This window comes from Rhipicephalus microplus, chromosome X, assembly GCF_043290135.1.
Source record: "Rhipicephalus microplus isolate Deutch F79 chromosome X, USDA_Rmic, whole genome shotgun sequence".
Lineage (NCBI taxonomy): Eukaryota > Metazoa > Arthropoda > Arachnida > Ixodida > Ixodidae > Rhipicephalus > Rhipicephalus microplus.
The window spans coordinates 225,578,392-225,592,575 of record NC_134710.1 but is presented as its reverse complement, the minus strand read 5'-3'; the positions used below and the strand labels follow the sequence as shown (position 1 = coordinate 225,592,575).

The 14,184-nt window shown below is 41.6% G+C and overlaps 1 protein-coding gene across 3 annotated transcripts in view; it reads left to right on the top strand.

Annotated features, from left to right (window-relative positions):
* LOC119187518 (vesicle-associated membrane protein 8) overlaps window positions 1-7,354 on the top strand; it is a 61,826-nt gene extending 54,472 nt beyond the window's left edge. For all 3 annotated transcript variants that reach the window (XM_037435659.2, XM_075878709.1, XM_075878710.1), the window contains one exon: window positions 6,808-7,354. In XM_037435659.2, the coding sequence (XP_037291556.1) occupies window positions 6,808-6,951 (144 nt within the window). In that variant the 3' untranslated portion in view covers window positions 6,952-7,354. The remainder of the gene's footprint in view (window positions 1-6,807) is intronic.
* The last annotated feature ends 6,830 nt before the right edge of the window (window positions 7,355-14,184 follow it).

The window sequence follows — 14,184 nt, the reverse complement described above, 5'->3', positions numbered from 1 at the left end:
AGCGGCGGCATGTTTTTTTGGTTTTGTGCTCGCACAGCACCAATGAGCAGCGGACAGAGGAACGGCCGATTCGCACGGCGTACCAACTTTTTCCATAGTGCTCCGTGCACCCGCGAAGCGTTGTGGCATTGCTTGAAAAAGGTCTATTTTTAAGCGGCGGCGGTGGCATGTATACAAGGGGCAAAATGAATGTCAACATTTCTGGTGGGCACGGACGTGCTTTTGCTGCGATTCTGGCGTTTTCGCATGAATTTCCCAAAAGCTTTGCCGCTTTCGCTCCCGATGATGCCAAGTGTCGCACACCTTAAGAGCCAGCAGCATGAGTAAGGAAACCGTGCCATTTTATTGGGAGGCAGTAAAAGCAGGAAAGTTAAAAGAACATCATAGACTGCTTTTCAGCAAGAAGTAGTTGACTGCAATAAAGTGCTTGGTCATCTACAGTCAATCAGCTTTAACTTGTTTTTGGTTCATACAAATTCGGGGTGATACGAGTGTTTTGCTTGCTCTCTTTGAATTCGTATCATCGAGATTCTGCTGCATTAGGTAATTTTGTATACTTTTGAAGCATGAATGCTGAAGTTCAAACTGAAGCAAATATTGAATAACATAATACTTGATTGAGTATTTTGAAAACATCAAATATTTGCACAAGTCTACTTCTAATCATTTACAGGTGTTCAAAACAAATTCCAGTCAGTTTCGCACATAATGTTCATGAGTGACATGACTGCTTGTAAGATGCAGTCAAATGATTCCAAGAGATGGTTAGGCCTATAAAAGCATAGGGGACCTTAATTCTTGTCTTCAACTGTAGTGTAGCAATTGATGCATAAATTGAAATTATTTTAAGTGGACTAAAAATCACCTTGCACAAAGCTGGCATGTGTGCATATTTATGGAAGGCCAGCTCATCACCAGGTTGTGGTTCTTGTGTGGGCAGCTGCATGGCATCTCATGCTTAGTATGCTAGTGTAGTGTTACAATCATATGTTTTATCTGTTCTGCTTCATGCTAAAGACCGTACAAAAGAAAGAAAATTGGTCAAAAGGGCTCAATTCTTTGTTAAATATAACTAATGAAACAGCTAAAAATAGGTAATGGAAAATGCACCCGCAGTGTCCACAAATTATGTGGCTGCTTAACACATCACCATTGAGTGAGCATAGGGGACAACGTTCACTTGATGCCTGCCAATAGATATGACACAAACAGTCGTGAAAGGGGAACTTTAATAGTGCAGCTGTTTAGGCCAGCCGTAAATGCTTGGGTGTCCCCAGGGAACCATAGGTGGCAATGTGCAACAGGAATGCTCCACTGCTTGTTACAGGAAATGCGAGTATTAAATTAAAAGACTGCTTGTCGAAGTGCAGCATGTGAAAAACATGAAAGAGAAGGAAAGAAAAAGAAAAGTAGAGGAAAATAAAGACAATATAAGATGGATCGAAACACAGAGAGAAAGAGAAAAATTGGAAAAAATAAAGGGAATAAATACTAAAAAATATAGGAAGACTAAGAAAGACATAGAAAGAAAAAGAAAGAAGCACACAAAAGAAGAGATAGAAAAAACAGAACTAGAGCGAAGGTGGAACAAGGAGAAAAAAAGCGAAATAAAGAAGCAGAGAGATAGAAATAGATAGAAAGACAGAGAAAGAAAATTTGAGAGAAAGGGAAGAAATTTTTACAATGGCATTAAATCGGGCTAGTTGGTTATTCATGGTCATAAAATAACAGAACAAAAAACGACTGACAAACACACTGAGACAAACGAGCGCTGTTTGTCTCTGTGTTCGTTTTTTTTTTGCACTGTTATTTTAAGGTCAAGAGAGAAAGATGCCAAGAGTGACAAAGAGGTAAATAAAAAAAAAAGAAATCGATGAAATAAGTGGAAAGCCAGAGGTACAAATAACATACAAGAAACAAAGAGTAGAAAGAAAGAAAAAATAGGAACAATGTAGCCCAGCTAGCTCAACTCTTCCTTCAGTCTTGGCACTACTAGGGCAAAGCTGGTATAATTTTTTTTTTTTTTAGACATTGTGGGGTCTCGATGTGGCGAACGAGTGCCACGCCACGCTCTTAGAGTGAACGAACACAGTAGACACGGTCGGTACAAACCAACAAACACATACACATTTATTTAACTCATTTATAACGATGATATCATCCGCCAAATTATACATAAATCGTTATCAACACGCAAAGTCATCATTACACAAAATTACCAAACACTCAAACAACATAACACAAGAGCACACAAAAGGCGGCGGCGCCAATGCTTCACTCACCACGTGGACCTACCGCAGGCGGCCCGCAGTGCCGTCCACGGCAGACCCACCGCGAGAGACAACCGTTCGCGGCAACCGCCACGCGCAGAAGAGGCTCGCTCAACTTTCGCCCGCCACCAAGGCCTGCCATCTATCGCCCGGCGGTCGTCACCCGAAATGCGGCCTTGGGTCGAGACACGTGCACCACACAGCGCAGACAACTTTACAGGGGGGCGTCAGCACCCTTACATTTCCCCAACCATAAATCAAACCATATCCCGAAATCAAAAATTAGCTACACAAGTTTTTAACAAAAAAAAATGACATCGCATGACCATAATGTCCTTGCACCACGACACCGCCGCTGGTCGACACTGCTGCACTGTCCAGCTCGACTTCACCTCAGTACCGGCCCCGCAACAGCAACGTTGCCGTCGGCGCGACGAACCGTCGCTCGCGCCGACACGTCTTCCAGTTGCGACCAGCACTCACGAGGGTGCCGGACTGCAGGCAGTAGCGCAGGTCCCAGGCATCTCCATCCCCCGACCTCACGACTGCATTCCTGGCCAGCGACGCTGACGATGTGCAGAAGACAGCCGGCCGTGGATGACATCCCTCCCGCTGAATACATCAACAACAAAAGCTCGAAAGAAACAATGGAGCAGGGTCTAGGGAAGGGAGCATCGGGCTTTTCAGCCACGTGGTACGATGGTCAGTACTGCTAGCTAATACATCGGCGGCGGCCGAGACGCCCATCAAAATAAAACAAAAATCACTTTTTCTAACTCGGGCATCGCAAGATAAAAAAAAAAAAAGTGAGGGAAGCCAAGCGCAACTCCTCAACGCCACGATCATTGGGCGCCAGTGTGGGGTCTCGACGTGGCAAACGAGCGCCACGCCACGCTCTTAGAGTGAACGGACACAGTAGACACGGTCGGTACAAACCAACAAACACATACACATTTAACTCATTTATAACGACGATATCGTCTGCCAAATTATACATAAATCGTTATCAACACGCTAAGTCATCATTACACAAAATTACCAAACACTCAAACAACATAACACAAGAGAACACAAAAGGCGGCGTCACCAACACTTCATCACCATGTGGGCCTACCGCAGGCGGCCCGCGGTGCCGTCCACGGCAGACCGACCGCGAGAGACAACTTTTAGCGGCAACCGCCATGCGCAGAAGAGGCTCGCTCAACTCTCGCCCGCCACCAAGGCCTGCCTTCCGCCAGGGGTCACCGCCGGCGCTACCACTCTACCAACAGTGGTACTCAACGCCATCTATCGCCTAGCGGTCGTCACCCGAAATGCGGCCTTGGGGCGAGACACGTGCGCCATACGGCGCAGACAACTTTACAGGGGGGTGTCAGCACCCCCACAACACAACCAAATAAATCCAACAAACTATTTGGCTGAGGTAAACATAAGGTATATTAATTGTCCATTGGTGCTTATGAAATGACTTGACTAATGACTAGCTTCTGTCATACTCAGGCATATGCCACTACAGCAAATGCAGTCCCAAAGCAATCACTTAAAGGGGCCCGGAACATCATTTTAAGTTATCATAGAACAAAGTTATTATTGGACTCTGTTGCCTTGCGAATCTCTTGCCACAGTTTTTTTTATATGTCAAGTATGAGCATTTATCTCACAAAAAAAAGTTCTTTCTCTCTCCTTCATCACCACAAGTGCGCTTAAAAGCTACATTGAGGCATTGCAAGGGGACAGTACACAGCCGATAAATTGCATCGCTACACATGGCGTGTGTGTTATATCTTGAGCAACCTGCAGTACCTCCTCTCATGAGAGGCTACTGCTACAGCTATAGCATTTAGACTAAAGCACATAAGTGCTTAATGCCACTGTTCTGCTTGAAGCCCAAGCAAAGCCTCAGTGTTACATGTTTTAACTGATAACTTCACAATATTCCTTTTAGTTTCACTGCACACCGCATCTGCCGTCATCATATTCCTTTATTCTACACAGTAGAACCTTATTGATAGGTTCCCATTTTGTACGATTTTCTGGTGTTAATGTTTCCAATGAACAACATTAAGAGTGACCTAATACAATTAATATTCTTCTTTATGAGCTCCTACAATCTTAGGAAACATGGAAGTTTTGTTAGTCACCATTTCATATACTGCGAAACTACAATATGTTTTCGAGTCATTTAGGGATGGCATTAGAAGAAATTGTAATGTAAATGGGAAGAAAGAAAGGTGGACGAAAAGATAACTTGCCACCAGCAGAATTCGAACCCACATGGACAATACAAATTGCAGTATACTATAGGTAGTAGTCGCAGCTAGACCACTGTGACAGCTTCCTCACAGTGGTCACATAACCATGTCACATATGAGTAACATTGTGCACCAAATTTTTTCTTCTGCTGCAGGCATCTCTTGAGTTCTCACGCATTCCATTCACAGCTATCACAATCATTGCCACTGACCCTATCACAATGAACATGTAGACCTGCTTTACTAACAGCACATGGGGTATCATGTCATTGAAAATAGGTATACTGCATGCTTTTAATAGGCAATAATCTAAGTACACTATTCCCTGCTGCCACCTCTGAGATCGGTTGGAGGGCATATTGTTCGCAGAAATGAAAGTTGCCAGTAGCCACCGCATTGGCCCAACAAGCCACATCCTGTACTTTAGCACTGCTTGCACAGCTTCAAATGGTGTGAGCACTAAAATAGCTCTCATTCACTATAGCCACAACACTTGCATTGACATGGTTGGCAGCTGCAGCATAAGCCCGCATCGCTCAAGCAACAGCTGAAAATACTAATGGCTGTCAACTATTACTCAAATGAGTCTGTGCATTGCCACATACTTTGGACTCCCAGCGTCAACAATTAACAAAACGACAAACTTCCTGTGGTGGTGGTTATGTGATATCGTTTGCATGTACGTTTGAGACTAACGATATACTCTTTTTTAAAATTCTGGTGTCTGAGGCCCATGCAGCTGAACACATCTTTGGCCTGCGCACCGTGCGTTGAAGATTTGGAGATGAAGCTTTCAGTTGGTCGAGCTGAAAAAGCTGGCTGCCTCAAAATGTACTTCCTTCCTGTGCACCTAGACGTTGGGGTCACGTGATCTGCTAAGTTTTGGATGTGCTGTATGCTTAATGTTTAAAAGTGTGGAACAGAGTAGGACAGCGCGCTCACTTCCTTGTCCTGGATTTGCCTCGGTGGTACAGCGACTACGGCACTCGGTTGCTGATCTGAAAATTGCGGGTTTGATCCTGGAAACGACAGTGTCATTTTAATGGAGGTGAAATGCTAAAGATCCCTGTATTTTGCAATGTCAGTGCAGATTAAAAAACATCAGATGGTCAAAATTTCTGCAACCTTTCACTATGGCGTGCCTCATAATCATATCGTGGTTTTGTCAAAATTCAGATATTCCCTTTCCTCCAGGTTCGGATCCTGCCAGTGACAAGTTATCTTTTCTTCCATCTTTCTGCCCATTTAGATTACAATTACTTATAATGAAATCTCCTATACTTTTCTTGGCATAATTGCCTGTTGGTTCTTTCTTATATTGTGTGTAACAAAGAAGATCGAGCCCTTAAATTTGTTTCCTTCGTGCAACATCTTTTGTAACTTCAAATCATATGTTTTTTAGATGTTCTTTCATGCTTTTTTTTTTTAGTTATGTATGAATGTTCTACTGTAGCCATTTTCAAGTGATTCGTACAGTAACCTGTTTCTGTCAACGTTTCTGTCACAGTTTCTGTCAACGAATCCACAGTAGCATAGGACATGTACGTTCTTTAGCTCTATAAGCCTCACATGTCCTCCTAACTTCACTGAGCCCTACTATGTACATCCTATTTCACACCCTCTAACCCTGGGTAGTTTAAGGGCCCTTTAAATCCAGAATTCACATGCCTATCATTGCCAACTCATTATCACTATTTGTCTTGCACGATTTCGCAATAAGTGGCCCTTGCACCATTAAAAATTATACTCATGTGTACGCTCGGTAGCTTGCGCCCCAAAACTTGCAGCACGCAAAAAATCTAGAACTTGCCTTTGAAACAGGCCAAACTGTTGCGTCTCTGTAACTTTTCCTTATGAAAAAATGTATTTTTGTTAGAAAGAATTCATTAGCTTCTACTTGTGTCCTTTTAGGAAGATGGAGGAATGTTCTATAACTAGTTTACAGCATTACCTTTTGCTATTTTCAGAACTTGTCCTTTGTTATCCTAATCCTTCGAAAGTTCACACTTTTTATACCATACTAGAATGTGTCGACTTTTTAATAATTCTGTTCTATCAAAAATTATCTTTCACCAGCCAAGCATTGCTACACTTTTTTCTTGTTAGTTTACTGCTGTATCAATTCCTTGCGTGGTACACTAGGAAAAGTAACCGATTATAACAGGGCACTTGATATGTTTAGATGACCTTATATTAATTTTTGCTTATTTTTACTTGAACTACATTGTAGGTATGTGTAGATTACTGTACAATTATAATGATCCCTTTTTTTTCCACTTTTGCAGGGGACAGTATTTCGAGCCACTGCTAAGAAAGTGAATCGCCACATGTGCCTTCGTAATGCACGCATGATGATTGTCATTGGAATTATAGTAGCTGGTGTGATCACCATAATAACATTGTTTGCAACAGGCGTTATCAAGACATAATTGCTCTTGCTTCTGTGTTTAAAACTACTTACAAATAAGCCTAATATATTGTGTTAATTGATTGATGTCTCAGACTTGTGAATAAGCATGGTAATTTTAACTGTGCATTAACACATAATAAATTTGTTTTCAATCCACATCACATTTTGCAACACAATGTCAGCACTACCAGGTGGGGTGCCATGATTTCCTGGCTGGCACAGAACCAAGCATTGCAAGTGTCTTGCACATCCCATTTTCTATTTGTGTTGGTTCTGTGAATTTCATTGGAGACTTTTCCTATAGCATGTGGTGTATATCGTCATTTGACACTAGGGACCACTTAAGTTTTTTTTTTTTCAGTATTAGCTGCGTCTTTAGTAAGTAGCATTACAATAAATGTAAAAAGGTTTTTTGCAGTTCATCCTTGCTTGGTTGATGAAGTTTTGCATGCTGCTACTATATTCAGTGTTAATTGACAGTTTGCCGCGCTATGTGATGACTACCTCTCTTTAGCCCCGCTGCGGTGGTCTAGTGGCTAAGGTACTCGACTGCTGACCCGCAGGTCGCAGAATCGAATCCCGGCTGCGGCTGCTGCATTTTCGATGGAGGTGGAAATTTTGTAGGCCCGTGTGCTCAGATTTGGGTGCACGTTAAAGAACCCCAGGTGGTCAAAATTTCCGGAGCCCTCCACTACGGCGTCTCTCATATACATATAGTGGTTTTGGGACATTAAACCCCACATATCCATTAATCAACCACCTATCTTTACCATGTGCTCTGGAACATTATGCTCTTTATTGTGCAGCTCAAAAAGGCTGGCTGTTGTGTAAGATTGTTTAATTTTCAATTTACTTCCCAGAAAAAACAAGGGTCCAGTATCTTGAGTTTTGGTTGAACAACTGCTGTTTTCAGTGAACTAGCAAAAAAACCTGTAGCATGAACTGGCCCTTCATAAAGTTCTGTCACATAACTGGCGTGGCATTTTTTTGTGTTTGTCACACTATAATCATAGAGAAATTGTTTAAAGAAATTGAGGCTATAATCGCTAAGAGGTTGTTTAGAGAGTTTGAGGCTCAAACATTGAGAGATATGTTTAGTTTATAGTTTACGTTTCTCACATTCACTGTTTGATGATATGGTGTCGTTTTAGGTTAGTTACATGATAGAATGTTTGAACTTTTATAGGGGCCACAGCTGCTTTAAATGTGCGAAAATTTGGAAAAAAAGTTTTATTAAGTAATACATGCTTGCTCAGACACGCACAATCTGCTGCTAGATGGCACTAGTTGTCCTGCTCTTGACATTGTCATTGCTGCCGCACGTGTGCCCAGTCACCCCCTGGCTGCCCCTGCTCGTCCCGCATGCGTGAGTGATTACAGCATGCCTCTGTGACCTTGATCATCATGAAATATTGAGTACACTTTCTTCTAGTGAAGGACAACACTGAATAAAAGGCCAAACAAATTTTATGCTGCAGTAGTGCTCTGAAGAAGCAATTAAGTCAATTTTACAGTTGCACTTTTTTTTTACTGTCTTTTATGCAGTTCTTTGTGGTATCAATGATGTCCAGCAAATCACCTAATGACTAAATGTGTTCACTGTGTGTCGTCTGTGGCTGCAATTGCCAGTAGCCCGACTGCAGTTCTATGCTCCAGTGTGTAGCTGCTTGAGTGTGTACCTCACATAAACTATACGTCACACACTTTATATGAGATGCAAATAAGGTATATTATAGTACCACAGTGTGTATAGGTTCTTGAAACCCTTGAAGGGGCCATGACACGTAGCCCTAGCAATTTGTGGTTTTCTGCAAAAACTAGAAGTACAGAATCTGTTATGCCTATTTAGATATTAAAAGTGGGCCGTAAACGAATATTTCAGCACAAAACAAGGCTTAGAATACATCAGCCGTAGAGCCTGCCCACCACCGATGATCTCCATTTTACATGGTGCATGCGACGTGACGTGCAGCAAAAAGCGGAGCAATTATCTTCGGCCTAAGTTTCAGCTGCTGCAAATCGTTCAGTTTTGGTGCCAAACTGAAGAAATCTAAAATAATCAGATTTCACAAGCAGCTGACCAAAGAACAACATTGTCCACCGGAATGCAGATGCTTGCACAGCTAAATGTTTGTTATGTTGCAGCTCGCGAGTAAGCCATTATTGTCCGACTCTCGGGCTGCTCGTATGTTTATAAAAATATTCAGTTATAAGTTAGGTGCTGGACCAAATGTGCTAAAATTTTGCCAGCTTACTTATGAATGCATGAGAATTAACCCACATACCACAAGATTATGATATAAAATTGGGTGTCATGGCCTCTTTAAAAATTCTTGAAATTTAAAGGTATGCTTTAGAGACTCTTGAAGGTTCTAAAGTCTTCATTCCTGAAAAGCCTTGAAGTTCTTCAGCAAAGCAGTGTAAAATAAATCATGGAACTAGCTTTTAAATATGTTAGATTAGTGTCAACAAACTTGCCTTATCAGAAACAATATGCCAGCCTTAGTGCACATGTTCTGCTATGTACCATGGACAACGTTCAGTTATGGAGTGAGAGACATGTACTGCTGGTGTGGCTCTTGAAATTCGGGAACACAGCAGCCAGAAAACCACAAACAATCTGATATAGCCGCAGCTTCCACTTTGCAGGCTGTCTGCAGCATGCAGCTGCTTTAAATAAGTACTGAACTAGGTTCTAGGTCCAAGCTAATGGTAATTTGACATATTGAAAGTTGTAAGCTCACTAAGACACAAACGAAAAAAAGTGGCCACGTATTCCCGCGCTTCAATGCAACGGACGTCGAAAGATGATAGTCTTCTGCCCGGAGGTGCTGCGTGATATATAGTGCCATCTGGCAGTAATGTGAAGAAATTAGTTTTTTAGAATGCAGAGCCTCTGGTAGGTGGCAGCACAGGGACGTTTTAGTTAAAGCCCCTGACTTTTTTAGAGAAGCATAGAAAACACCCACATTTGGTTCGTAGTTTCACATTATCAGTGAAGCGTAATAAACATTTTGGCCTTTGTAATTGCATATCTATGCATTTTATAAATAAAGAAAGACACTGATTAACACTTGCATACTGATGTTGTGGCTCAATATGCATAATATTTGCATTTCGATTGGCAATGTTCGCCAGTATGAACGCAGCTACCAGATCAAGGTGGGTGGGCATTGAGCAAGGGGTTGAACTTTTGCCAGGTGACTGAATGGTTGCACAGGAGGACCAACAGACCGGCATACCAGAATTCTTGCATTGAAGTATCCCAAGAAAGACTTTTGTCTGCAAGAGAACACTTAAAAGTGCTTTGTGCATTCTTTTTCATTGTATGCCTTAGTGTGCTCACAGTTTTAAATATGTCCCTATAAAGTGTTATGGGTCACTTTTGTGTGCATGTCGTGTGTGCGTGTCATTTCTTTTAACAATGTCTTTTTTTCTCAAAACTGTGCATTGACTTTTGTCTCATTGTTGTGAGTGACTGAGGCAGGTACTTCATTGAAGCTTTAATTTTGTGGATTTTCGCGTGTTGTAAGCTTTTATCATTTTTTGATGTCAACTTAAAGCAATCAAGGCTTGGAATTTTTAATATATGCTTATATTGCAAGCTCTCAATTATTCAAGCTATAGGAGACCTTAGGATTTTGTCTCACAGACAGATGAACTTTATTTGCCCCCTGAAAAGAAGGTCCCTATAAACCCACCGGGGGGGCTGCACTCGCGACGGGGTCGGGGGACAAGAGGTTCCCGATTGCTTCACAGGCTCCCTGAATCGCCCGGAGTTGTTTCACTGGGTGTGGACTTGCAATACATTCTAGGAAGTCTGTCTCATTTGTGTGATGCCTCCTTGTTGAAACGCATAAGCTGGGGCACCGCCACATCAAATGAGGGAAGGTGGCGAGCTGATCGCATGCCGAGCAGTTAGGGGAAATGTCCGTATACAGCGCCATAGTGGCCGGCGACGGAAAGGAGCTAGTTTGGAGGAGTCGGAGGGCTATCTGCTGTCTCCTTGTTAGCTCTTTTATGATTTTGTCTGAATATCGGAAGAATTTGTCATCAGAATTTGTCGCAGATATGACTCTAGCAACATGCCAACTTGTGTTGTAAGTTTGTTTGTTGGCACTGCGTCAATGTCACAAATAGCTCTGCATGATTGCCAGTAAAGCTTTTAAACGTCAGTTATAATACCGGTGCTAGCTATCATAAGTGTGTGCGTGCTTGTGCAATTGAAGGGACAAAATGTGCATTCTGTGAAAACTGCTTGCCCCATCCCAATCTTGGTGTGCTTTTCCACAAATAGCAGTGTGCTGTGCTGAAAGTGACCTAAGCATTTGGCGCGTGATCGACAAGGCAGTGACCACGGTGACGGGGCCCGTCAGCGCAGTATTATCACTAGAGTAAGGTGGCCAGTAAGTGTAGAGTAATCGGGACTACGATAATGGGGCCCATCAGTGTAGTGTAATCGTAACAGTAAGGAGGCTCGTCGTAATATCGATGCAGTTATAGCGACAGGCCCCATCATCGGAAAGCAATGACTATGGTGAGAAGGTCCCCTCACTATAGTCGTTGCTTTATAGTGACAAGTACCGTCAATATAGTTGCATGGTTACTATGACGGGCCCCCTCACTGTTACGATTACACTACGCTGATGAACCCCCTTTAATGATAGTACTGCGCTGGCGGGCTCCATCACCTCAGTCACTGCCGATCGACAAAGACCACAGTTGGTTGAAACCTTCCCCTTAATTGTTGCTGCTACGCTAATGGCTTGTTTTCATCACTTAATGACATTGTCCAAGTGATTACTAAAGTTCCTTTATATAGAAGTAATTTTAAAGACTTTTTTATATATACATTTTTGTTACACTTACATATTTTGATTGTAGTCTTTACCAGCCATTGTGACAGTTAAAACAATATTTTTATGTATATCATATAATGTAAACACAGTTTTCTGCAGTGTTTTAAAATTTTTACATGGCTGAAGCCTTCAAAGATTTTATTATCGTTGATATATTTTTGATTTAGTGAACACTGTAAAAGTGTCTTCTTTGGAGCAATAAATTACAATGTGAGCATTTTCAGACTGGGTAGATGTTTCCCTTATAATAGGCAAAATTCTGCATAAATTTCATGTGATACATACGTATACCGATTGTCAATTTTAAAGAACTGGAGCTTTACTGGGCAGCTTTTTGTGATGTAGCATCTAGAAAACGCTGTTTTCACACTATAAGAACAACTGGTTATGAATGTAGGTGCCATAAATTAAAATACTTCAATTCACTTATCAATTAGAGCTCAAAAATGCAACTTGATCAGTGTTTGAAAGATAGTCAATTGTGTTTTACTGCATTGAATATATATTGTTGTGATTTCTCAAGTGTTGGCAATGCAGTTGAACAGGTCGGAGGTTTTCTTAATTATTGTATTACTTAATATGAACCCTTCATTAAAGACCACAAACGAGAAGCCTGGCCAGCTCTTCATGCTGTTTATTACCCAACTGTTGAAACTCTATTATCGCCTACATGGTGGACGGCACTCTTTTGAGGGTGACAAGGCCCTTGCTTTAGTTTACATTCTAATGTCAAGCTGTAAATTAAAAGCGCTGTTTAATGGGCAAGTTGGAAATCCATACTGTAAATGAAAGGCATAAAAACTAAGGACAAGGAGGAGTGAACGACACAACATGGATCTAACAACTGAGTTTAAAAGCAGGAAAAAAGACATACATAAGCACCATATCAGACAATCAAAAAGTGACCTCAATATTTTTGCCTAGGTAGACAATCTCAGAATCATGCCATGACACCATAGGTTGGCAAAAAATATGGAGCTCACTTAGACTCAGGCTCACCAAGAATTTTTTCAGTTAATTTCACTCAGACTAGAACGCTCAGAGTCACTGCTCAATCTGAATGTGTGTGAGTCTACTCATGAGTCTGTCAGCACATATTTAGTTGTTTTTTTTTACCGCAGTACGTGTTAATGCACTGTAACAGTACAATCCCACAAAATTGCTGCCCTAATTGTCATTTTTTGATCTTGTACCATTAAATAGGAGTTGTCATTGCTGCTGATCTAATAATGGCATTTTATTAATTGAGAGAGACAACTCAGATATATTTTTTATCAAGAACTTCCTGTGAAACAGATTGTGGGGAGGGGGGGACGTCAAGATGCCTGTGATCAATAAATGTTGAGCTAGTGTATGAATGCGAGTGCATTTATATATCTGTGAGTATGAACGCGAGCTAATATTAATGCGGAAGTTGAGTCAACGTCATAGGTTGACGAAAAAATGAACTCACTTAGACTCGCTCACGAAATTATGTTGCACCCAGGTCTCACTTTCACTAAAACTTGGTCAAATTTTCCCTCGACCGAACTCACTCAAACTAACTAAAATTAATCTGAGCCGAACTCACTTGGGCTCGAACTCATCAAAGTATTATTCACCCAAACTCACTCATGCTCACACTTCGGGCCCGATTTGAGTGAGTAAGTCTGTGCGAGTTGGCGCGTGAGTTTGCCGACTTACGAATGACATTGATGCCCTTGTAACACGCATGTTACCCAACTTGTGAAGAATGCTTTGGTGATCTGTCCTCTTGTGTGGTCATGATGCGTGGATAAAATTTTGGTGTCCAATAGCAGTAGTTTTCCCATGCAGTCTCTGCAATGTAATGATAGATTAGATGAGGGTTGCCATCTTAATGAAGCTCTGTGATTCATCATACAGTTATTGACTCATCTGCCTCTCTGGTCAATGTATAATTTCATGCATGATAAAGGAATCTCGTGAAGAACCCCTTTACCTTAGTTTATAAACTTGTCATGGTGACTAATCGCACATTCATTCGATATAGTCGAGCCTTCATTATTCCTTCATATCTCGCTTTACTCCACTTCAAGGACCCCATCAGGGTAAGGAATCTAGAAGACATGATTCAGTTCTTGGCAGTAGATTTTGTCTGACCCATTTCTGCCTTCAGCATCGACATTAAGCTCTTTTTCTGTTTGCTGGAGCACAAAACTGTCCTAAAATTCATGTAAGACTGCATTTAAGAACATGAATAGCAGCTATTTCAAGGAAAGTGTGGTGCGTCGCTTGCGGCCTTCTGAGAGTTTCTTTTCATGTATTTGGATATGACGCTGGTTTCTTAGAGGAATAGTGTTTACATGCAGTAATATGGAACACCTGACTTATGTAAACTCATGTCGTGCCACCCTAGAATGCATTCTGTGGGA